This window comes from Fringilla coelebs, assembly GCF_963513975.1.
Source record: "Fringilla coelebs genome assembly, chromosome: 2".
Taxonomy (NCBI): Eukaryota; Metazoa; Chordata; class Aves; order Passeriformes; family Fringillidae; genus Fringilla; species Fringilla coelebs.
In genome coordinates, this window is record NC_140029.1 from 64241912 (window position 1) to 64268164 (window position 26253).

Sequence of the window (26253 nt, forward strand, 5' to 3'; positions counted from 1 at the left end):
AGGATAAAGTCAAGCCTATAAAGAGATTTGTAGTGTGTTGTCAAAATGGCATCATCTATCAAAGAGCAGACTGCAAATTCCCCAGGGTGGGAACTAGCTTGTGCATGGGTAATACATAACTAATATATAAAGATTATTAACTCAGAAATGGATTCAGTTGCTTAAGGAGAGTTCATTTTGCAATGCATCAGTTGGCATATACATGAAGCTCTGGCAAGGCATGGATCTTCCTTAGTTTGTGGACCATGTCACCCAGCCCCATGGCCAAGGACTCTGAATTATTTAAACAAGATGCTGATACTATTTCTAGGGTGAGTTTTTTTTTCTCTTGAGTCTTTGGCTCAAGAGAAGTTTGTGGTGGGTGTATGTGTTTCAGTATGAAGGAGGTGTGCTACACAAAGGAATAGTTGGGAGTCTTTGTACATCAGTGGATAACTAGATTTTGACAGTCTTCAAGAATTCTCCTTTGTGCTTTGTGAAGACTTTCATGGTACCAAGTTGCTATTGTAATAATAAGCTCACCTGAAACAGGCAAGACTGAGCATTAACGTTTTAAGTATGGCAAAAAGGTAGTAAAGTAGCTCCAAAACCACCTCTGAAGGATAAAGAGTGATCTTGCCAGAAAACTTGTTTTTAATCCCTGCAAGGAGGGTGTTTGGTTTTACCATCCTGAGTGCTCTGATGTGTCCCTACCCCTCCTGTGCAAAAGGGTTGCACAGGACTCAGAAGTCTTTCTCTGTTCTGTTAACAAGCACTGAGTGAGCTGTGTAGGTGACCCCAGCTTTTCCAGCTCATTAAGAAGAGCCAGAAGCTGCCTAATGAGAACTGAGCGTCAGCAGCTCTGAGAGGAGCAAAACATCTACCTAGGCAAGGACAAAAAAACAGCTTCTGCTGGTACAATGTTAAAGAGATGTAGTCACTGTTTTTGTAGTGCAGATTACACGTTTTATGTGTAATAGGGCATGAATTTCTTGAGCAAGGTGCCCTGTGCTAAAATACCTGTCTAGTGACACAACTAATGCATTTGGCCTGAAGAGGGAGAGGGCAATAAATCTAGTGGAAGAACACGAGAGATTGTAAAGGGGAGTGGGGAGACCTGCAGAAAGATTAGAAAATTCATCACAAATTATTATGTGCTTTCAAAGAAGAAAATTATATGCAAGTCTTTAGGGGGAAAAAATTATATGCAGTATTTAGGTTAACTGAAAGTGTGTTTATCTTGTACTATATTTGTCTTTATTTTGGATGGAGTAGTGTATTGATAGTAGCTGTGGTTTATATTAAAGAATACAGTGGCAATCAATACTTGGATACACCTTACAAACCACACGTGTTTGATTTATTGTGTTATAGTGGAGATATTCAAAAGGCTTTTCAGTCTTCCAGTGAAACTGTGGGGCTCTTTGGGTCACAAACCAGAATGGCAACATCAAATTTGTTGAGCAAAAAAGGCAAATAAAAATGAGAATGCAGTCCACTCTCTACATCCCACCTGAAGTCACCGGCATCTGTGTGCCACTGCAGTCAGAGAGAAGGACAGCCAAATTGGTGGGAAAGGCAGGCGTACCTTCCCATCACGTGATGCAGCAATTAGAGCAATTTCTCTTTAGGTAACAATAGCAGAAAGTTAGCATTCTAGCACATTGTGCTTCAAATAGGCTTTGTAGTGAAGCATTTCATTTGGTGTTACAGTATTCTTCAGGCCATGGTTAAGGAAAACAAGTTCCCCTGTTAGTTGTTGGAAAGGTATAGCAGATTTTAAACTTTCTGTGGTTTGTAGAGCTAGGGTGACCCTGGTATAGAAATCCAGCTGACTTAATTTATTTGTTACTGCTGTTTAAGTAACACTCCCCACTGTAGTCCTCATCTGCCAGAGAAACCTACTGGGAGCTGGAGGAGATTAAAGAAAGGAAGATAAAGTAGAGAGCAATTTAAGAGAATGTATTAGTAACAAATTTATGAACAGAAGCATAGAAAAAGCAGAATACATAGCTGCTTCAAATCACAGTTGTTTTTCTGGAAGCTGGGATCTGTAGATGTTCCACAGATGAGTACTGTAACCTCTCCACTTCGGTGCCAAGCAGTAGATGTGATGTGTTTGAATAATTCTGGTGCTGAAGGCCAGGCAGATTACCTGCAGTGACCCAACAGAAAATGCAGAGTGACTTCTTTTTAAATTGTACTTTGGAAACTGGGGGAAACTACTGGCTTATTGGGGGTTAGAATGCCTTTTGCTCTTTTGCATTTCACATTTGGTTTGCCTTAAACATAGTCCATAGGCTTCTGAAGTCCAGTTTTCTCTAGTGCTTTTGGCATGTGCACAAGAACATTTCACAACTATATGTTTATCAAATTCACTTATCTTGTGTATGTAATGTTTATTTTAGTTTTCCATCCTATTTCAGGTTAAATGAGTTAGGTTTTACTTCTTGTGTCCTCTAGGCGGATTAGCACAGGGAGTTGCTGTGCTATAAATTTGCTATAAATTATTAAAATGATGTGGTTTTGTACTCCTTCATTTTTTCTTTGGGTTCTCTAAATATGTGGTGTATATACACAGATACCTGACAGCTCTCTGAAAGCTACTTCATGTGGTGCTGCCACAAAGCCTACCCTGGTGTTTCTTCCAGAGAGTTGTTGCAGGAGTTTGTTAGTGTCCATTCTGTTTCCCCAGTTTTGAGTAACTCTCCTCTTCAAAACAGTCTGCAGGAACACCTGGGTGGTCAGTGAGTTTAACCACCTGACTTTTCCAGGAGCTGAGGCTGCCATGCTCAGCATTTCCCCAGGCAAAAGCCATATTGGAAATTGAACAGCAGCACCAAGACAACAGAGTCTATCCCTGTAGGTGTGCTCTTGCCTGGACACAGAGAAGTTTGGGTTTCTGTTTGTCTGAAGGACTGAGAGGCCTTTTAACAGAAACCTGAAATGCATTCCATTCCTATGTTGGTACCTAGCCTGGACTGAGCAATTTGGAGGGTCTCTTACATATTTATGTTGCATTTCCTGAGTGTTCAGGTTGGGGTGTATTTAGTGTATGCACACACATGGATACAAATGGACCTGTGGGCACACACAGCTGTGCACATGGGCAGGTTCCTGCCCAGGCAGTCCTGAGCAGCAGGTGTTTGCCAGGTCTCAGGTTCCTTTTTTTGTGGCACCTCAGCTCACAGCCAGTCATTTCTCTCAGTTTTTTTGACTTCTTTTTTAATGATTCCTCTTTCATCCATTCCATTCAGAAGCACTCATAATATTGCCTTTGGCAGCTTCGAAAAGTAAAATAATTTAGGTTTTTAGGTACTCAAAATTATTAAAAGTATAGATAGGACTGTGGTTGTGAAGAAGGGAGAACTTACCTAGGTACAGTATTCAAATGTAAATAGCCTCAAATGCTTTACATCTCTAAGACCTCTTTCTTTTGTTTTTTCTTTCCCTTCCTCAGGAATTCATTTTATCAGAGGATTACAACAAGATGACACTAGTGAAAAGTTACCAGGGTAAGAACCATGACCCATGTTAATTGGTTTGTATTGTCATTAATTTTTGTTAATATTTTCTTAAGGAGTATGAATGGAAAAGTTTCCCTTACAATTATAGATTTTTTTTAAACTTATGTAAATGCTGGATTTATCAATAGATCTATACTGTGCTTTGTTCTGAGATTACAAGAATTTTAAAAGAGCTGTTTTGTATTCTGTTTTTCCTATTAAATGTTGCTTTGGAGTATCATAGTAGGCAGCAAACTGTCCACATTTGGGGAATAGGAGTTTTAATTTTGAATCTTCAGTAATCCAGTATATCTACTGAAACAACTTAGGGAACTAACCCATCTTTTAAAGCTGAAGCTTTTGGGGTTAGTCTGATTATGTTTCAGTAGCTATTGTTTCCAATAACCACAATATTATCAGTGAATACCTCTCTTAGTAAAAGGTCAAGAAATGCCAGTCCATACCTTTTCTAATTAGAGTCTGGTGTTCACTAATGTGATGTTTTCAGAAACCTAGCTATTTATCCTTTTCAAACCTCTAAAGGACACTGTTTTTGACAGGTTTTCCTATGAAAGCAACAAATACATATGACAATTTATTCCTATATATCTTTTGCTGTTAGACTAAGAGGTGGTATATTATATGGTATTATATATTATATACTAAGCATTGCATTTCTGTGTAGAAGCCTCTGACATGTTAGCTTAACATTTCTCACATACATTTTAAGTTATGTTCTTACTCATATATTTTGAGTTTTTACCTCGAGAGATTGAGAGGGTAATTTAAATCTCTAAATGGAGGCTCTGGGGATCACTTTGTAACATTTGAATTTTAAGGTATGAAGAGAATCTTGATCTTTGCAGAGCATGGCTAACATGCGAGTGTTTCATGAATGTCTGGTGTGTTGTAAAATTAAGCTAGAATGCCTGCATTTTTTTTTCTTAGCTTGTAAAAACTGAAGAAAAATATCCAATGATGATAAAATATTTATATAAAATATTTATATTTATGAATCTTAAATGAGATTGCTGCAGTCTGACTGTACAGGTGTTAGTATCCAAACTATTATTATTGTGATTTGTTATTTGTGATTGCTCTGCAGTCACCAAAGTTTAATGCAGATAAGTTTCATATATAACATGGTGACACTAAAGAGGGTGAGCTGAAGTCTTTTCTTCTGTATGTGCAGAACAACATATGTATGAGAACAGCTTTTTTGATGAGTTCTTCAGGGAAAATGCTGAAAATTCTGTAAGAGGGGGATGCATTTCTTGGCAGTATTTCAGAAAAGCCTGTTGGCTGTGACAGCCCACTGAAGGCCTGGGCAAAAATGCTCATAAAATTAAAAAAGAAAAAAGGAAAATGGAAGCTGTTCTTTGTGGCTTTCTGCAATATGCCAGATGTGTTGCAAACATTAGAAGAGGCCTTTGGATAGGAAGATGTCATGGAGAACCTCCATGGGTTGTCCTGGAGTGAAACCCAAGAGCTCAGATTCCCCAAATATTGGACAGCAAAGGATTCCAGTGAGTGTCCACTAACATCAGTGTCCATGTGGTGCTGCTGACCACACTCCTAACTAGAGTCACCTTCTTCCTAGCCTGTCTGGGAAGGTTTTTCATAGGATCATAGAATGGTTTGGGTTGAAAGGGGCCATAAAAATCAGTAAGTTCCAACCCCCCTGCCATGGGCAGGGACACCTTCCACTAGACCGGGTTGTCAAATCCCCATCCAATCTGGCCTTGAACACTTCCATTAATGGGGCATCCACAGCTTCTCTGGACAGCTTGTGCCAGTGTCTCACTGCACACACCTGCACAACTGCAGTGTACAATTTTCTGACAGTGCAAAGCTGGAAAAAGAAAAAACCCCAAAGAGATTCCCCAGTGTTTTCAGGGCACCAGTGACCTGGGGCTGCCTGCTGCTCCACAGCACAGTGCCTCCCACCACCCGCCTCCGAAAAGACATGCTCCTGGATTCTCCACTCTCATACCAGGTGCTGGTGAAGGAGTGTAGTACCCTATCTGTCTGGTCTCTGGGCCCATGCTGGAGATCTGGAGTGCTGGGAAACATTGCCAAGGTGAGGTGCTCTGTGAGCTGCTGTCAGTGGCAGGATCCTGTATTCCATTGGCCCACACAGCGTTAGGCACTTTCATGCTCCTCTTGCTACATTTGCCTCCAACCAGAACACTGGATCTGGGCTTAGCAGTGGCCTCACTGGGTCCAAAGTCCAGCTGGCACACAGCAAGGAGGAAAGAGCCACGTTTTCAAAATGCTGCATGGGAGAATATGCAGGGAAGGAAGAGCATTGTAGTCATTTGGGTAGGTATATCAAGATCCAACAGAGATGCGCTTTCCTGACATGGTCCAGTAGGACACCCTCCACAATTCTATCCCTGCAGTGCACCTTTCTCACATGGCCATACTGACTTCTGGGGTTGGCATAAGCATCTTGTTAAAACCCTGGGCAAGGAAAATTTAAAATTAAAAAGGAACAGGTGGTTTTGTTGGGTATGGTGGCCTTCTAGTCGTTCATTTGCTAAAAGTCTTTCTTTGGAAAAGTTTTGCTTAAAGTTGTCAAGTAAGACCTTAATGTTCTTCAAAAGTATTTTAGGGGGAGTAAGTACTTTAATTTAGCCTAAAAAGTGGCTAAATAGTGATAGTAAGGAGCTTTAGCTGAATCATGCTGGCTGGTTTTGTGTTTGCCAGCTTTGTAAATGGTCAGCAGTGCCCTTGGGCAGTGACTGGTGGGCTGTTGATCATCTCCCACAACAAGGCATTATTATAAATAGCTAAGGCTGCTGTAGTGATTAAAGAACATGTATTGTGTCTTGAAAGGCCATGAATATGTTGGTCAAAAGATCTTCTGGTGACAGAGAATGACAGCACGTGGATAGGTCTTGTGCTTTGGTCTTGGTAGGGGTGTGCAGCCAGGTCTGGTGGCTTATGGAGCCTGGCTTTGGCGATGTACATGGCTACACATGCACTGTGGAGGTTTTGCTGCAACACTGTGTCTGGAGTTGTGAAATCTTCCTTCTTTAAAGGAATCTGAATGCAGAGATGGGGGATGTGATGCAGGATTAGTCAGGACTCCTGGGTGGGTCTTGTGGCACTGGCCTCCTTCAGGCACTGACTCATTCCCTTGCATAAGGAGGAGTAGTGCAAGCATTTGATCAATGTCATTTAGGATGCCCTGGGAAATAAATTTTTTTCATTGTGTGTCTGTCTCTCATATCATCATCCCCATTCTTCAGTCACAGCACCAGTTGAAGGTATAGACAACCTCTGCTCTCTCCCTGGGCAGCTTCTCCCACATTCATCCAAGAAACCTTTCGCTCTCCTCAGCAGCCTTGGATTCCAGCCCCCTCTAGCCCCTCACAGGCTGGTCCATATTGGGGGTTGGTGCTTCCAATTCTTTATGGCCTTCTCTAACCTGCTTCTTGCAGCTGGACCATCTTGCTGTGCTCCCTCTGGATGAGATAACAGCTCCTGGTTTAGTGTTTTGTTTGATTTATTTATTTATTTGACACACATTTTTTCTGCCTAGCCAGATTTATAGACCTGCTTCTGCCCCATGCTTTGTGCAGCCTGCCTGTTTCAAGGGTGTCCCTCTGGCCCTCTACTTTCAGGCTAGCTCATGTCATGCCCTTATTTCTGCTTTCCCCTAAGCACAGCCTCTTCACTTGTGCTTTTCTTGCTCATGCTAAGCTTTTTTTTCTTCCTGGCAATTTCCACCTCTGTTTTGGTGTTTGCTCATACTTTTTACTGTTGTAACCACTCAGAACAGCTTCTTGCTGAACACTGTGTGGCTGTGCACTGGCCATACTTCTCAGACTTTTGCCTTTATGCACAGCACTGACCCTCCATTTCCTTTGCTGACATCTTGCTGTGCGCCTCCTGGCTGCAGCTTCTTTTTTCTTGGCACAGCCTTTCCATCCTTTCTCCAACCTGCTCTTTGCATTGTGCTTGCTGCTGCATTCTCATAGAGGAGAGCAGCCACCCTGCTCCCTCCACCCTCCAGCTGCACGTGGGCCTGTGCCCTTCTCCTCTCTGCTGCTTCTCTCCCTTCTGTACAGCATGGTTTTTCCTCAAAAATGGCTCTCTTCTCATTCTGGCTTACACAGATCTGCTCTTGCCTGGTGCCTGTTGAGAGTTCTCCTGTGCTGTGACCACATTCACACTTCATCCCCCATCTCCATCCTGCTGTTGTTACAAATGAGCAGCTTTGGAATTGTTTGCTCCACATTTTTTCTGCATAAAAATGATGATCAAATCTTCAATACATGAAGGGCCAGTTTTTTGTTTGCTGCTTCAAGAAGCTGAACCTGTGTTAATCCTAGGGCCCAGACCCCTTCCTTGCTCTTCTATCATCTTCCAACCTTCTGATATTTTGCTTCTTTAAGCCTTATATGAGTCAAATTCCTTCTTAATGACAAGTCACTTACCATTTGCATTTGTCTTCTCTTTGCTCCTTTACTTAGATGATCTACACTGTGCACTTTCACTTGTTTCAGATATATCTGCCATCAGCATGTGTGTGGTGGCACCAGCTAATATGTGCAGGTGGACAACAGAGTGCTAAATTGAAAACTCTTTTTAGGGAGGGAGGATAAGCAGAGCTGTCATGTACACCCCATCCACCTTTTGGCAAGTACCAGTTTTTAGTGTCTACGCCTTACTTGCTGCCTCAGCATCCACAGGCAGTATTTCTATCAAAAATTACAAGCCCCGAATTTTTGAAGTTTTAGGAGGTAGAAGGAGATTTAGGGGAGTTGGGTGGTGCCAGCTATCCTCACAACCAATTTAAACCATAAGAAGCTGTCGCTAGCAGTAGCATTTGCCACATACTGAGAAAACATTCCTGAACAGGCCTCGTGCAGTCTGATCTCAGCCTGCTTTGCACATCCCGCAGAAATACATGGATGTGTCTGTGGCATTGATGGTTCACACAAGCTCCTGGAATGTTTGTGAGCCCCTGAGGTGCCTGTGGCAGCAGTCATGTCCCTCTCCAAGTGCAGCACTCCACTGGCTGGTGCAGGTGTTCCCAGAGAGAGCAACAGATAGGTAAAGATAAGCATGAGCCACCCAGGGGGCCGCTGAATTTCTTCCCAGAGAAAGCGAGGGTAGAGAGGAGATGGGATCTATTTGAAATAGTTCAAGTGACTCCTGGATGGTCCCCATCCTTTTATCTGGAATGTAAAAGTGTGTGGAAATGACAGCCAAAATCAGAGGTCTTCTAATGAGCAAGGGTGAAAGCATCTGGGCACAGTTCACACATTACACTTGGTTTAGCTGCCAGTCACCATTATGGCAAGTTGTGTCAATACATCTATTGACTTTTCTGCTCAGGAAATCTCAGTCTGAAAAAGAAGTGTGGATCAGGGCTGGTGTTGGTTCTTGGGAGCCTCCTTTTCTTTCTGACAGGTAGTTCTCCCTTGTGGGGTTTGAACACAGCTCTCATATATGCTGCATATTTGTATAGGGCAGACAGCAGTCTTCCCGTACTGTTCTGAGGAGATTCTCTGCATTTCAGATGGAGGCTTGGGGCTGGTTTTTAAGCTTCTAAGCATATTCAATCTTTTTTTGTGTCAGCTTTTACACAAACAAATACAAGCAGTCTGTTTTGTGTGACATATATTGGTGTGTCTTAGAACAGTAATAAGGCAGTAGGGCCGTAGATTGAGGAGTATGGCCTTCACCATTAAGTTACAGCTGGGAATAGTTCTGTATGTCTTTCCAGCCACTTGTTTTATTAGAATATCAGCTCAATCAGCACTTCATGACCAAGCCCGCTGGTCATTCATACAAAAACAAGCATGCGTTCCCTTGTTTTAATGAAAACCTTTTGATGGCTTTATTTTGGTAGCAGTAGAAACTCATTTCTTCAGCTGTTTTATGCATCTACCACAGTGGTGATTTATTCTTTTATTTAAATTTTATTCCAGTAACCTTTTAATGCTGAAACTTTCCTTTGGTTGAGCATTGTGCCTGTACTGTAACTCATGGTTCTGCTCGGTTACCACAGCCTGGATCCACCAAAATTTCACAGCAAGAGGAGCAGCAGTGTAGGCATTTTCACTGCTGTCACAAAACTAGCTCAAAAGAAGTTTAAATGGAACTCCAAGTCCATTCCACAGTGGCAGCTTTCTTGGTGATGATACAATGATGGAGGGAAGACTTGTGCTGCTGTAGAAGATAAATGCAATAGGCATGGAAGGAATTAAGTCTTGCTTCCACTCTTTCTCATGCAAACACTGAGCATGCAGAGCAGGGACCTTACAAGCTTCCACAGAAACTGATGTCAACAGGATTATTAAACACCAGCTGCTTCTGCAAGGAAGTGTGAGTGGAGGAGTCGGGTGCAGTTGGTGTTTGCAATGGTTGTCTGCCCCCGTGTTCTTCTCTGCAATGTGATTATACGTCTGTCTGCTTAACTTTCAGCTCATCAAAGCAGGGTCATCATGATTCTGTTTGTCCTGGAGATGGAGTGGGTGTTGAGCACGGGACAAGACAAACACTTCACGTGGCACTGTTCGGAGAGCGGCCAGCGGCTGGGCGGGTACCGCACCAGCGCAGGCGCCTGCGGCCTGCAGTATCCTTTGCTGAGCTCTCCGCTCTGTTTCTGCTCTTGGGCACTCAAACAGCCCTTTCAGTTCATTTGTCTAGCTGCCCTCCAAATTTTGTGCCCTCCATGGATTCAGTGCTTTGTGAGAGAAACTCTTATTTAAATCCAATTTAAAAAACTGTCAGTTCTCCTTGCTTTGTCTCCTTAATGCGTTGTGGCATATTTAGGTCTAAGCGTTTTTGAGCACCACAATGGGTGATCTGCAACCTATTGTGGTCTGCTATTGTAATAAATATGGATAGGGCCTTCATTTAAACATGCAGTGCATGCTTTCTTCAGAGAATTAATGGTAGTAAAAGTAGGTTGGTGATCAGGTCAGAGTGCCTGTGTGTATGCATGGTAAAAATTAAATTACTTTAATATAAAATAATGAGCACTTGTTCTTCACTCTGGAACTGCTCACTATGTATTGGGAATTTGGGTTAACTAAAGAGTAAACTACTCCAGAAATGGCACTCAGGTGGCTTATTCACATAGTGCTGCCCCAGCTGCCTGACAATAAAAGAAATATTAATTCAGCTTTATTGCAAATGAAAAGGGAAATGGAAAAGTATGAGCTCTTAGGCTGAAAACGGGGGTTAGCATAAACAGACTTTTTAATGCCCCAGAGTGTATGTGGTATGGATGATGCATGTTTTGCTAGTTCATGAGAAGTGATACTGGCTGAAAATTATTGTTTCAAGATGGACTTGCTTTATATTATCTGGTAATTCAGCCAATCTAAATGGCAGAAAGACTGAACTTACTTTCTAATATATTGATAAATATTTTTGAAAGCAAGATGCAAGAATTTGCCCTGTGTTTCCTAAATATCACTAGAGAACAGCCAATTTTGGGTCATCTGATTATGATGGTGGAGGGCAGCGGAAGCAGTGGAAGGGAGAGTCACTGGCAAATACTGCAAAAATATTTGGCATAACAAGGAACAGGCTTGGGGTTTTTTGTTCTGCAGTGTCCTGTGTGCTTAAAATGAGTACTCTTTTGTATTTTGTATAATTTTGGTTAGGGAGAGAGTGGATACCATCCAACTCTAGTACTTAAGTTGCAAAGCCTGAGGAGACACTCTATTGTTCATGGTGAAGGGCCACTTCAATGGTTTCATAACAGAACCACAAATTGTATCCTAGAATAGTCTCGTTTTTCCTCACCCAGGGGTGCTGCTATTAGTATGAAAAGGTATGAGTATTATTAAGATGAACAGGTGCCTGAAAGTACACTCTGAATACCTCCTTGAGACTGGAGCACTATTCACAAGATTGCAGTATACTCATGTCAAAAGAATTAGCAAGTCATGAAAAGAATGCAAAGCTTGTGTAAATAATATCTTTTCCTCAGCATCTATCCTTCAGATTTGATGTGGAAACCCGGCATGTGTTTGTTGGTGACCATTCTGGTCAAGTGACCATCCTCAAACTAGAGCAAGAGTCCTGCAGCCTTGTCACCACATTTAAGGGACACACAGGTAAGGCCAGGAGGAGACCCAGAAAGGTGCTCAGGAAGGTCTTCATCTGTGTTCAGCATCATAATGTTTTGACTGTCCTGTGATACACTAGGATGGCTTGTGTCAGTGCTTAGCAAGGAAGGGATGTAGCTCTGAAACTGTTCCAGCAGTTCAGGGAAGCTGTATTGGTAAAAACAAGAGCAATCAGAGCTCTGAGCAGAACACATCTATGGCAGAAAATGCCACAACTAGTAGCTGCTAATTAAAGCAGAGTGAGACTTGTTCAAGTTGTAGTAGTTCTGGGAGGGAGAAAGGATGCTGCTAAAGACAAGATCTGTTCTGACAGACACTTCATCCCAAGTGAAATAGGCACAGCTTGGAGGCAATAAATGCTCATTTCACTGCTGGGACTTGTTCCCCATCACCCTTTGGAAAGAGCAACCCTAGATATGATCCTACCATCTAACAGAAGAAATGCTGTCATTATTCAGCATTTTTTCTTCATATCCCTCCTTCTCTAACTAAGTGCTAATAGCTTGAGATAGCACAATGTAGTTCAGTCCTTGTGCTAGAGTACTGAGAAGATGCCCATAGCATTCCACACTTGCTTCTTTTTTAATCTTCTAGAAATTATGGAGATGGAAAGTTGTGTAGCTCCCACTGTGACCATTCTTCTTCCACACTTAAATGGTCAATGGATTGACCTATGCAAACAGCAGTGAAGCCCTGTGCCCACAGAAGAGCAGGATGGGGTTTCAGTAGTTTTTCTAGATTGTTATTTTTCTACTGGAAGGCACGTGGTTGCATAGTCTTTGCCAAAGAGATATGCATTTTAATAACTCCATATTTTTTGTTGTATCTTTATATTTAGCTACCTTCCAATCTTCCTGTAATAAAATGACTGATGTGTGTGTTCTGTTGCAGGTGGTGTCACTGCTCTCTGCTGGGACCCAATTCAGCGAGTTTTATTCTCAGGCAGTTCTGATCATTCCATTATAATGTGGGATATTGGAGGAAGAAAAGGAACAGCCATCGAGCTGCAAGGACATAAGTATGTTCAAAGCTTTTCCTCCTGCTTTTATAGGAGAAAAGCTAAATGCAGAAGCCACATCTGGAAACAAACAGCCCAAAGGTTACAGTCTTCACAAGCCTCAAGCTTGTATGTGTGACTCCCTGGGGTCCATATACAACAGGAATAATTTGCTTATAGTAAGTTTTCCAGTGTTGGGCCCACAGGCTGTTTTAAGAGTCTGCAGAGGGTGGTGAAGGAAAGCACAACATCCGTAGTCCTGAAAGTGTTATGCCAGAGCCTGTGCCTGTGTTGGAAAAAGGAGGCTCCTCAAATGAGAACAGCAGCAGGGAAATTCTTGGGTTTTAGGTGTCAAGGTCTTTCCTTCCCCTAGAGGGAGCATCGGGCTTGGACAATTAATCCCTTTTTCCTCCGTGCTCTCTCGCCTACAGCCTGAATTCGAAGTGATGTGCTTTTACTTTAACCATAGCAGCCTTCACATCTGCTCAGTGCAAAGAGGCATCATCTTTGCAAGTAGATTTGCATAGCCATTGGTGCCTTTGAAGATGGGTAAGCCCGTGCTGGGCATTGATTATGCATCAGAACAGCTCTAGTGGCAATGACTCCTCACCTTTTAACTCTGGCAAGGCAACAAGTTGGTTTCAGAGTATTGGGACTGCATATATGTGGGACTTACATGCCAGGCTGAGGTCTGGAGAGACAAAATTCCATGGTGGTTTTGAGCTAACAGTTTCTTACATATTCATACATTTCTTTTGAGTGATGCTGCACTCTGCAGAGTGATTGGGATGCCTCTGGGATTTCAGAACACTGCAGAGCTCGAACTGAAATTACCAGATCAACCTCATACCCTACCAGTGGTGCTTGCTAATGCATCACCACTTAATTTATTGCTGTGGAAATTAGTTCTAATATGAAATTAGCCTCTGGACCTTAATCTGTGAGATGGCTGTCAGCTGGAGCTGTACAACAGAGCGTCCTACACATCCTGATGGTGCCTCTGGTGTCTGCAGGCAGGCACTGTGAAGGGTGGCCCTGTTGTCCCAAACTCTCCTGTGAATGCATTCCCCTCTTCAGGTTCAGCCATAGGCACAAATAAATGTGTTAGTATGCAAGTCCTTTTGGCAGACAAGACCAGTGGTGGCAGCAAAGGAAACCAAATCTTGTGGATGATTTCCAGTCATAGTATATTCAGTTCCTCTATCTTCACAACCTTGTTTTTTCCACAATAGTGTTGTACAGTCTTTGTTTCCAGGTTGTAAACAGCCTGAGATGAGGCCTGAATTTCTTTCTTTTTTGAAGGACTGAGCCCATCTTTGGGAGTTTAGATTGAATTGTCCCTCCCATGTTGTTTTTTCATTAAAAGAAGAAACAGAAGCAACTAAATTTTCCACCTTACTGTGAGAAGGTTTAGGAACAATTTAGTGTCATTCCTATATTATTTTTCAAGCTCCTTATGCTTGTTAGTGTCAAAAGAAAATCTTTAGTAGTTTTTCAGTGACTCATTTCTAGATGTTGCAGAGATTTAGAAAACAAAGTTGCTACTGGCATTCTGCCAAGAAGGTATCTTACTGGGGCTGCTGCATTTATGCATCCAGATGTGCCTTCACAAGCTGCAGCCTTGTTGAGGCTTCCCAGTGCAGCTGGGACCTCCTATCCCAGGAAGAGAAAAAACAGTAACCAGAACTAGTCTTTGCTTTTGTTGATGCTGCCCAGATGAGCAACACTCTCATTCTGGTGCCAGTCTGACAGCAAAGACTGATTTGCATCTGATGGATGCCGTGTGCAATGAGTGGTGGAGGGAAACATATGGGCAAACAAATGGTTTGTACTGCCTTATTGATATTCTGTGCTCACTTGTGCAGTAGCCATAGGTGGTTGATTGCTAACTGTCTTGTTTCTTTCTCAGTGATAAAGTTCAGTCTCTCTCCTATGCTCACCACACCCGGCAGCTCATCTCCTGTGGTGCAGACGGGGGAATCGTCGTCTGGAACATGGATGTTGAGAGGCAGGAGGTAGATGCTTCGTTCTTGTCAGTTTGGTCTGAAGCAGTCCTGGGAGGAAGGGGCCTTTCTAAAATGTGCAGCTTTCAACCTAAACAAGATCATTCCAAGCTTTTAAAATGTTTCTGGACATGCTCCAGTTGTTATACAGCAATTATGCCGTGCCTTTGACAATATGGTACAGGGGAAATCGGCTGGCAGACATTTGTATTAAATAGGCTGCTAAATGGCTCTTGCTCATTACATTACTACCCTGAAAGATATTCTGTAAGGAGGGTGTTGAGATGCTCTGCTGTGTTTTTCAGCACATCATGAGAAATACCAGTTCAGATGTAAATGGATGGACTGATTGATTCATTTTGGTTTTAAAAAAGTAAAGCAAGAAGGCTCTTGGTCATATCTGGAAAAACACAACCCAGCATTTTTTCCTTGATAAGAGGACATTTAGCTAAGGTTTCAATCTCACCTGCTACTGGGTCTTGCTTCCCTCTGGTGTAACCACGTAGAAGTGGGATAAATGATGGCTTTGCTGATCCAAACAGTAAGATTTCACCCACACATTCTTCACTGCTTTTGTGCTTTACAGCCAACAGATCTGAACGGGTGCAAAAATGCTCCCCAGGTCTTTGGCACTGGTGGCGCAGCCCCCGCTTGGCAATTTCTGAGTCCTGATGCAGAGAGGGGAGAGTAAGCTCTGTGCTGGCTGAGTCAGGCACCAGCCTGCTCAGGAGCTTGGCAAATCCTGGTGCCATGAGTCACAGCAAACCTGTGCCCTCTTCCTGCAGGGGGTAGGTCGAGGAAGGCTTTTGGCAGCATGGGCTTTCACCAGCTTTGCTGGTTCTCAAGAGCTGTGGCCTGCATTGGATTGAGTGTGTCTCCCTTGAGGAAGAAAAAACACCAAGTGGAAAACTTGATTTTAAAAAACTACTGAAGTAGGCCTAGGCAGAAACTAAGCTCCCTTTTTAATGTTAATTAGCATTCCAGATGACTCTCTTCAATTGCTAATCCAGGGGCCAAGTATGTCATCAGCTCCTAAACTGAAACGAAAGCAGAGCAGTTTCCTCCTTCCCAACAGATGTTTCCTTTTTGCTGCAATTCAAACATCCAGAAATGAAAACCTTTATTTATTTACTGCCTTCAAAAGGCTACAGTAAGGGTTAAGATTTGCTTGTCACCAAATAGGCAGGAATGCTGTGAGAAGGCTGGTTTAAAATATAGAGGAGGAATATTATTAGCTAAATAAAGGCCGAGCAGCAGGTGCTAATGGTGCACAGCTTTCCCAGACTATGGCTATGTGGGCTTGTTCTTGTTATCAGCATCACAACAGGGTGTTCTTGGTGCTAAACCACCCCCAAAGCATGAATCTTTGCGATTTTAATATCAAACCTTGGTTTTGGGTCCCAGATTACTTTCTTTTGGATTTTTGGCTTTGCTCTTATTTAAGGATTTTCTCCATGTGATACATGCTCAGTACTCGTTTTGTTGCTATCAGACTTTCCCACATGACTGAGATTGTGTTAGAGGCACTTAAGTCATTTTAGCCCTTGATTCTTTATTTTCAACTCAATTTTTGAAAAGCTGTAAGAAGATGTTTGAAAGATGCTATAAGCTGTCTTTCTGTTTGACTACAAAGTGGTTACTTGTCACAAACAAAATGTTTTCTTCATCTGTAGCGTTCAAATGCCTAAGAGATGGGAAGTTATACACAGAGATGTAAATCTGTAGGCTCTAAAAAGAAAGGCTGTTGTGGGTAGAAAAGACAAGGCTTTTCCCCAGCAGAATGAACTGCTTTCAGAATAACTGGCAGAAGAATATAAAACAGGTGATTGCTTTATTGCTAGGAGTCAAAACTATCCTGGGAGCTGAGGGTCTCAATCCATCCTGAACTTACCTTTGCCTGGCTTTTCTATTGGTTTTAGTTCTTTATCTCGGCCATGTTTCTTGCCATTTTAATTTGCAGCATGTGAGAAACCAGTGGCTCTGACAAAACAACTGCAGTTTGCTAATAGCACTTCCTCACAAAGTATTAAACACTATTTAGTGTTTATTTAACTTCATGGGTTGATGAAGAAGAAAAGCTTGGGTTTGGTTTGGGTCTTAGGCTGGTTCAGGTGAATCACATTTTTCTCATCCCTGTGTGATTTGTAGCACGGGCAACTCTGACAGCAGGAACTCCTCTTAGGGTGTTAAAGAAAGAAAGAATACGAAAACCCCCGACAACATCAGCATTTCCCATGACTTCCCTTTCCCTTCAGATGATTTGCTTGGCTACTGGAAATACTAATTGACCCCAGCTCCCACCAGATGCAATAGCAGATGGTAAATGCTGTCCAGACAGGACAGCACAAAATATTTTTATATAGAATTGGGTTGTTTCTGTGGTCTTATTATCAAACTCTTCTTCGTGATTTGGATGAGAACTGTTCCTCCCATATCCTTCAAAGCTAAGGCAAAAAAGACATCCCAGGGAACAAATATCATCTTGTCATCATCAGCAACAGTCAAAATAGCATCTTTGGAAAATGGAGATATTAAATCAAGCTTAGCTGGCCATATTGCCACACCACAACACATCTTTTTTGTCCTGCCTCTAGGCTCCATTGGAAGTTTTCTGCTTGTTGCTCACTTGCACTTTGTGTTTATGTGTGTGTGTTGCAGACCCCAGAGTGGCTGGATAGTGACTCCTGTCAAAAATGTGACCAGCCTTTCTTCTGGAACTTCAAGCAGATGTGGGACAGCAAGAAAATAGGCCTCAGGCAGGTTTGTATGTGCCCTTCAGTGTGTTAACATGGTGCCATTAGGCTTTTCTCTCATAATGGAGTCTAGTAACCTTTTTCCCCCTAAAGCTTTGAGAATTTGCATTTTGTTCTTCCACTAGGTGCTCAGGGGTGGGACAGTAGGTTCCCCTCTGTGGCTTGATTTTGTGGTTGGAAGGAACACATTGTTTTATTTCCAATCAATCCCAATAGCAAATGCATGTAATAGGCCTTGGGCTGAGTATATCTGGGGCCTTCCATGACTTTAGCAGTGACCTGGTGTGGGTTTGTGGCCTGAGAAGTCTTTCTGCCTGCAGCATCACTGCCGGAAGTGCGGGAAAGCCGTGTGCGGGAAGTGCAGCTCCAAGCGCTCCTCCATCCCGCTGATGGGCTTCGAGTTCGAAGTGAGGGTCTGCGACAGCTGCCACGAGTCCATCACAGATGAGGAGTAAGTGTGGACACTGAGCTGGCTTGCCCTGCAATGGGGGAAACTCCTGCACCTGGAAGGGCCTGGGTGGCTGCAGGGCTCCAGCAGGGAGCAGCCTGGCACGGTGGTCCCTGGGCGTTCTCAGCAGGATAAGGAGGAGATCAAGGAGAGCCCCTCACCCCTGTTCCTTTCTTGCCAGAAAGGTCTCAAAGTGCTGTTTACAGAGTGTTTGCTGAATTGATGGCTTACAGCAGCAGTCAAATACTTTTTTCCTCAATAGAGAACATTTTGGGGGGAAATCCTGCAGTTACAGTTCTTGCTGATTTTGGATTTCTTTCTTCAGGCGGGCGCCTACAGCTACTTTCCATGACAGTAAGCACAACATTGTTCACGTACACTTTGATGCCACCAGGGGATGGCTGCTGACCTCGGGGACAGACAAGGTCATTAAGGTAGGAGCAAGGAATGTGCTCCAGCTCCTGTACTTCATTTCCCTTCCCTTCCCTCTCCTGTGTGGCTGCAGGATGTCATAGCTGCCTTTTCCACCCAGAGACTTCTTACTTGGGATTGGGAATGGGATTAGGATTTCTGCCCAATAAGGACCAAGGAGGTCTTGGTCTATGAGGTTATTGCCTGAAGGGGCTGGGACAAGTGCTCCCTGTAGCTTTCCCTTGAGGAAGACCAACTGTTTTTCAACATGCCAAATCTCAGTGTGGCTAGATAAATAGATAATTACTAACTTATAACAGTCTGAGTAATTTAAGAAAACAAAACCCTCACATTGTGTTATGACTGTTCTGATCATTGAATTTAATAATGTAGTGGGAGTTTTTTTGGTTTCTTTTAAGGCCAGATATGAACCTGGCTCATACAGGTGAAAGCTGGTGAAATACAGAATGTCATTTTGTCAACCTCCACCACTCTGACATAAGTGCTGGAAAATGAAATCAAACTTCTTCAGACTTGTTGCATCCACCTCTAACCATGTTGCCCCTCTTCATTAAAGAGGCCTAAATTATATTATATAAAGGTTCTATTTTTACTGTATTTTATTGTTGTTTACCATTATTCATTATGTTATTTTATTGTATTTAACAGCTGTGGGATATGACACCTGTAGTGTCTTGATGTTACATCAGTGGAACTTAAAGGTGATATTTACCGAAGAAACGGATTTCCTAACCCCAATTATACTGCAGAAGATAGATAACACTGGGCACATATGGCTGATGAGAAAGGAACTAATGTGTTTACAACAACTCTATGTCCTCTGCTTGATCCAGGCTGAACATTTGCACGAAGACTCTTTCCACTTCTTCTCAAAATATACAAGAAGGTATTTTTTTAACTAACGGTTTGTACGATCTGACTTTGGTTTTCTTGAGTTTGTTTGGAAAAATCTGTGTGCAGTGCAATTTTTAGTTTTTATATTTCAGTATGTCAAGATACTTGCTGCTTTGTACAGAGGGTTCTTGGGTTGTATCTTCCTCTGTGAGTTTTTGGTGTCAACAGACTGTGTAAGGCAATTGGCTCTCCCTGCAGCCAGTACCTGTTGGTTTTGGATATTCCTGCTGACCATGCTCTCTCCAGAGGAGGAAATCCAGGCACAGTCTCTGGGTGCATCACCGAGGAGCTGATGGACTCTTGCAATTTCTAAAAGGGCTCTACCATCTGTTTGTCCTAGTGGGCATCATCCAGAGAGCATTCATTGGTCGGTATAATCTTCCTGCCTCTCCCTTTGCTACATAAGTCGCAGAACCAGGGGTCAGGTTATTCAGCAACTGATTTCTACAGAAAACTGAAATAGTTTTCCAGTTCAGAGCATTCTAAGGAGCACACAGACTTGTTTGAGTTTGATGATGCCGACAGTCTGATTCAAATGAAATTATTGGCAACAGGAACTTTTGGGAGTGTGTGCATGGAGGGGGGCAGATCTAAAACTGGTCTAGATCTGAAAAGTCTGGTTTATCTCTACCTCTACCTCTACCTTGCACAGCAACATTTCAGCATTTATACCTGTCTATGTTGTTGAAAATGAATTTTGTTCTTCCTGTTTTCCATATGGTGAGTCATATTTATTTTTTTAAATGCTGATGGTTTTTATTAATTTTCTCTATAGACCCAGAAGTGATATTGCTGAATGATGCCCATTGTCCTGTTGTCATACTTTACAGTTTCTCTTAAAAATAAACAGTATTTAAAAACCTGGATTGACCAAAATTACCTTTTTAGAATGACATTGTCAAGGTGAATAAACTAAAAAAGCCCTTTTTTCCAAAGGGACCTTCACTGAAGAGCCAACTCTCCATTCCATTAATTGATGTTACTTTTTAGCAGGGTGTTACTCACGCACTTCAGAGAAACTGGTGTAGAGAATTTGCTCTGCAAAGACTTTCCTGCATCTCCTGTTTCAGCAGGCCTTGTGGTTGTAGCTATTGTGGCTGCACCACATTGGTGGTGCTCAGTCTTGCCCTGTTTTGGACTTCCCTTCTTCCCTCTGTAGTGGGGAGCCCATGATATTTGCCCCTTCAGAGCACACAGCTACCTGGAGAAGCCTTGTGTTCTCTTTTGAGAGAGAATGCCAAAAGAAAATAAAGCTTCTCCTTTGTTTGCCCAGCAGCAATTCGCTTTTGAGGGAAAAAAAAATCTGGTTACTTCAATCCATTGCAATAATTCTGGTCGAGTGAGCTGCTGCAGTAAAGGGTGAGTGGAATTCTGTGTGTACATCACAGGACTGCTATGTATTTTCAGGGAAAATTCTCTTCTTAAACTTCTTGTAACCTGTGATGAAGCATTTTAAAGTCACGTTCTCTGAAATAACACCACCTTGGGTTTCCTGGTTGTACAGCCTGTTGTTGTTTCCCCTCTACACAGAATATTTTAAAGCATATTGTCAAACATAATTCACACAGTACTATTATTTTTCCAACTTGAAAGTTGTTTTCTCAGTCTTCCCACGTTCTCTCCTGGAAACTAGATGTTTGTTTCCTCTTGGAATGCTTTTCATTACACCTTGTGCATGTTTCCTGATGACTGAAGCGTTCCTGGCTGTCAAAGCTGTGCAAGATGAGCAAGTGGCCTGCCATATTTCTTTCCAGCTGGAGAGTATGCACAAAGCTTTGCTGGACTGTGGTGTTCCATGTTCCCTTGGGCTCAGGGCCTTTTGGCCAGAGACCTGACTTGTGCTGTGCAGGGAGTGCATCTCATGGGGACAGAAGCATGGGCGCACCGAAGTGAATTTAAATTGCTGTTCAGTGCTCAGTTCCTGAGGAGACAGCAGTGGCACCAAGGCTGGGACTCCACTGAGTGATGGAGTCAGCAAGCTGAGGATCTGCCCCTGGGTCAGCACCCACTCCTGAATGTGTAATGTGCAAACAAAGGGGAAGAACTGATTCCAAAGGAGACTAGATTTGAGAATGACTTGTTTGGACTGTTCTGCAATAAACTCGTGGCCACGTTCCCCTTGTCTTCCAAGGAGCTGTGGTTTCAGTGTTGCTTATATGTGGCTGTGGGGTATGCAAAACTGTTTTGCAGAATTTTCCTAGTTGTTCTTTCTCACTGAATGACCTGCAGGGTTATCTGGATTTAAGCTAAACATCTCCTCATCTTGCAGTCTCAGGACAAACTGCTCTGGGCTTAGAAAATTGTATAAACTGCAAGTGAAGCTGAGGGGGGAAGGAAAATTTGTCCCTTTGCAATGCCCTCAGGAGCTGTAATGTAGAGATTATGAAGGGAAAATAGATGCATCTAATTCTATAATTCTTTTACTTTCCAAATGAAACAAGAAGGATTTGACGCTGGAAGAGTTAAAATGCCTCTCTTCCTCTTCTGCTGTGTTAGAGTAGCAATCTCAGTTTCTTCTGTCTGCTAGATGCATACAAAAAGGGATCTCTGTTGCCTGGTCCTTTTTTTTCCATTTTACTTGCTGAATAGCAAATCTGAGCTATTTTTAGGAATTGCACTATTGGAGGATGGGAGGAGGGAGTGTTTTGATACAGGTATAAACTGTGCAGTGCCACATACCTACACAACTCCTAAATGAAGCCAAGCCCCCTTTCCCTGGGGCTGCTGAAGGGCAGTAGCTTTTAGTGATACCTCATGCTGTGACAAGGGGTACACAAACATTGCTAACTCTCTCTGTTCTGCACATCAAAAAAGGTGATTTTCATTTCTCCCTTAGCTGGTGCTTCCTTGTGGGAAGTGTCCTCCAGAGCATCTGCCTGCTATTCTTGGTTTAAAAATGAGCAGTGTCTGTAGGGCTTAGGCAGGTGAAGGGGCAGATGCTGGTCACATACAGAGTGCCTGAGCAGCTTGCTAGAGTCACTTGTGTCCCAGGTGAGGCAATCTGAACACCAAACTTCAGTCTTTTTAAGCTGAAAACATTTAAGTGAAGGGAAAAGAACGTGGGCATCTGCTTGCAATGTAGCAATCTGATGGTCCTCCCATCCTACTTAACGTCACGGTTCAGTGTTGAAACAGAGCAGTGATAGGGCTGCCAGTCAGCCAGTCTGCCAGAGGATAATCCTGAACAGTGACATTGGTGTGCTCAGCTGTGAGCACCCTTGCCTGCAGCTGCTTTTTGCAGCCAAGCCCAGGTGACATCCCTGCTCTGTCCTCCTGAACTTGAGGCCATCACCTGAATGTCAGCATGTGGGCTCTTAGTACCTCAGTAGTGGTTACTGCACGTTGCCTGAGGGTGGCTTGGGCATCTCCACCACTGGGGAAGGGAGGGAGGTGTTCCCTCTGAGTGGGGGAAATGGAACTACTACAGTAGTTCCACTGGAGTCCAGCAAAGCGCCACTGAGATGGTGAAAGTTACTGGAGCATATTTGGAAGAGCTGGGACTGTTAATCTTGGAGAAAAGAAGGCTCAGAGGGATCTCATCAGTGTGTATAAATGCCTGAAGGGAGGGTACAAAGAGAATGCACTGGTGTCCAGTGACAGGGCCAGAGGCAATGGGCACAAACAGAAGCACAGATTTCCTCTGAACATCAGGAAACAATTTTTACTGCAAGGGTGACAGCATGGGCACAGACTGGCCAGGCAGGTAGTTTGTGGGTTCTCCATCTTTGGAGAAAACCCAACTGGACATGACCCTGGGCAACCACCTCCAGGTGACCCTGCTTGAGGCAGGACCAGATGACCTTTGAAGGTTCTTTCCCACCTCAGCCATTCTGTGATTCAAAGTCCACTTAATGCCTGTGTCTGCTCTATTGCTTAGAGAAGGAAAAAAATAACTATCTTTCCTTAAATCTAAACTACTACCAAATTAGTTACTAACAAATTAGCAAATATTACCTATGTCTGGCCTTGCTGTTCCAAACAGGATTTGCATACTAGCAATCAAAGTTCTGTTTTGTAGCACACAGGAAATAGGGCTACAATGTGGGGTTTTACAGGCCATGTCTTTTCCAGGAGACCACATTGAGCACATGGGTTATTTTCAATTAGGACTTAGAAGATGCAACAGTAACAACAAACTTGGTCCTTTTTTCAGGATGCATTGATGTGCTGAGTTCCTTCAGTGATGACCTCTTACGTAATATTGAGGAAGACAGAGATTTTTCTCTTCAAAATTCCATCTTGTGAATGTTGGCAGGAAATCTTTGCTCCTCAGAAGAAAAAAAAAAGTCCTTAGTTTGCCAATAACTTGAAGTTCTGGGATTTGAGATTAACTTTGTGTGATCACATGTGACTTTTCATTGCTTTTTCCCAGTTTAGGGACTTTCCCTTGTGACCAGCCTTTGGCCATCTCTGAAATTTTGTTTGCTGCAGGACACATTGTACTGCTCAGAAGAGAAAGAGATTGAGTTCAGTTGAAATTGCTGCCAAGTGGGGATGTTGAACTCAAACCAAAATGAAAACAAGAGAGCACAGTCCTGGCAAAATCTGTGCAGAGGGGATACCAAGAAAGAATGTTATCAGCATACAAACAAAACCTGAAAAACCAAACCAAAACAAAAAGCACCTACAGTATAGAAATGAATATTCATCAGAGCTGTATAAAGACAAACCCAACCCCCATCCCAGTACTGTGAGCCTGCCAGCAGCCATGGTCCAGATCCAGAAGCCACAAGGAACATAGAGTTCTTCCAGTCTATGAAGATTTGACTTCCATTATTTCTTGTTCTTTGGTTCAATTGCCAAATAATATTTTTCTACCTCAAGTAGTTTTTTCAGGACTGCATTAAATGCATAAACACTTCGATATTAAGAGGATGGGGAGGAGACACATTACTACTGAGATGGTACAGAAGAGGTGCCAGGCCTTACGAAGATAGTCTCTCCAGTTATTTGTTCTTTAGATCTTAAATAACCTGAATTTATTAAAGGGTTTATCACCTTTATACTTAAATTTTATCACAGGTCAGGGCTTCCTTCAGATGTGAAAAACCCATTGCTAACACCCCTATTTTGTCCTGTCCCAAGAAAATTCTGTGGAGTTGCCACGGCCAAGTAATTAAGAAATTTTCACAAATAAGCAAATTCACAAACTTCCTTGCTACATCTTTGTCATTAGCACTAGTTTTGGCTGTGGTTTAGCTTTCCAAAGGCTGAGCCTTGTTTCTGATTCTGCTTGGTAAGTTGTCATACTGACCAATACCTCATGGGCTTTGCTGTCTTTTTGATTAGAGGGATTTTATATGAAAAAAAAGCTCCTACTGGCTTTTGTTCAGGTCAGTGTTTTATACGAATGCTGCTCAACAATTTGACCATCTTTTCTACCGACTACATTGTAACACTTTCCAGTACTGTTCCCTTATGTAAATAAGTGTCTCCAATGTGGCTGAATAAATTGTGGTATCTTAACACCGCTAAATTAATTCCTGTCAGCTCTTGGTTATTTCTTTTCCTTCTCTATGTGTGTAATGAGGAATTTGGTTTATTGAGTTTCGACTGGACTCATTCACCTGTCTGTTCTGTGAATTGTCATAAAACTGACAGCTGTGGTATGGACATGTCTTTTGCCTGGACAAATTCTTGCCCTGAGTGCCTGGCAGTGGGTGAGCAGTCGAAAGGAAATGGTGTTTGGGCAGCAGAGGAATTGCATAATTTTGTGCATCAGTCCAAGGCTCCCTGTGGATTGTGGATTCTGAACTGAAAAGTAAAGGGAAGATGCTCAAGATTTTTAACCATCAAAGAAAATGGCACTTCTTTATGATGGTGATTGCAAGGGTCCCAGGATGAGAGAAGAGATGAGAAAGTTGACTCCATGTTGAGAAGGCTTGATTTATTATTTTATGGTATATATTTTATTAAAAACTATACTAAAAGAATAGAAGGAAGGATTTCATCAGAAGGCTGGCTAAGAATAGAAAAAGAAGGAATAACAAAGGCTCAGACTGACTGAAACAGCCTGAGACAGGTGGACTGTGATTGGCCATTAATTGGAAACAACCACATGAGACCAATCACAGATCCACCTGTTGCATTCCACAGCAGCAGATTATCATTGTTTACATTTTGTTCCTGAGTTCTCTCAGCTCCTTCTCAGGAGGAAAAATCCTAAGGAAAGGATTTTTCATAAAACATGTCGGTGACACTTCCTGGGAACTCTCTCCCTGCAGTTTGCACAAGTGCAGGTTTTACCACTCTTCCCATTTGGACAATATTTTTATCTGTGATATGGCACTGCCAGTACAGCAAAGGTTTGAGCTGTTTCTCCTGGAAGCAGGGTAGAAACCTGTCCTGCTGAAGACCTTTGACCAGGCTGACACTGTGCCCCTTCATAAAGCTGAGCATAAGCTCAGCTTTTGTTTTGAGAAAAAACACATTTCCTTCAGAGGAATACATAATTTTTCTTTATCTGATGGCTCCCTCTAGAGAGAGGAACATAAATACTGACCTACTTCACAAACTGAAGTTCTTGGATTTGATACTTTTAGTCCCAGAAGTGGGTTTTTTGCACTTGCTCCCCATCAGATTCAGTGCCTTTTCAAAGCCTTCTTTCTCTCATTGTCTAGATCAGAGCTTTTTGGGTGACTGCAGGAATACAGAATTTTCAAGTCATCTTTGTTGCATTTTAAAATTATCTCCTGTAATCAGTCACTGGGTCTGCTCCAATGTGCCCAGAATTACCTCTCCTAACAAAGCAAGAGATGGAACCTGAGACAAGCAAGAAATACTGTGAGCTGAGCTCAGGAAGATACAAGCTGTGCTCTGCCAGAGTGGGAACTGCCTATCTAAATGACTGTGGGTGGATGTTGACCAGCACTAGTTTTAGATAAGTGTGATCCAGTGTCATGAGATGGGGTGCTTTATTTTTGTGGGGACAGTGAGAGTAACACACAGAGGAACTCACAGATTGAACTGGTTCGTAGCTGCCCTCCTCCATCAGGTTGTTCCCTGAAAGACTGACTCCATGTTCACTCTCCACCAAGTTGAGGAAAACTAATACTGCTTCAAGTGCCATGGCTTTCAGAAAGGCTTTGTCATTACAAAAATACAAACTGGTGCTTGTACTGACAATTGAAATGGCTAATGGC

General features: G+C 42.7%; 1 protein-coding gene across 1 annotated transcript in view; it reads left to right on the top strand.

The window, feature by feature from the left end:
• Positions 1–19975, top strand: part of WDFY2 (WD repeat and FYVE domain containing 2) — a 58694-nt gene extending 38719 nt beyond the window's left edge. Inside the window, exons 4-12 of the mRNA XM_084227102.1 lie at positions 3440–3494; positions 9927–10077; positions 11460–11572; positions 12476–12602; positions 14491–14596; positions 17243–17344; positions 17658–17788; positions 18111–18219; positions 18866–19975. Coding sequence (XP_084083228.1) covers positions 3440–3494; positions 9927–10077; positions 11460–11572; positions 12476–12602; positions 14491–14596; positions 17243–17344; positions 17658–17788; positions 18111–18219; positions 18866–18895 — 924 coding nt within the window. The 3' untranslated portion in view covers positions 18896–19975. The remainder of the gene's footprint in view (positions 1–3439; positions 3495–9926; positions 10078–11459; positions 11573–12475; positions 12603–14490; positions 14597–17242; positions 17345–17657; positions 17789–18110; positions 18220–18865) is intronic.
• Positions 19976–26253: the final 6278 nt, after the last annotated feature.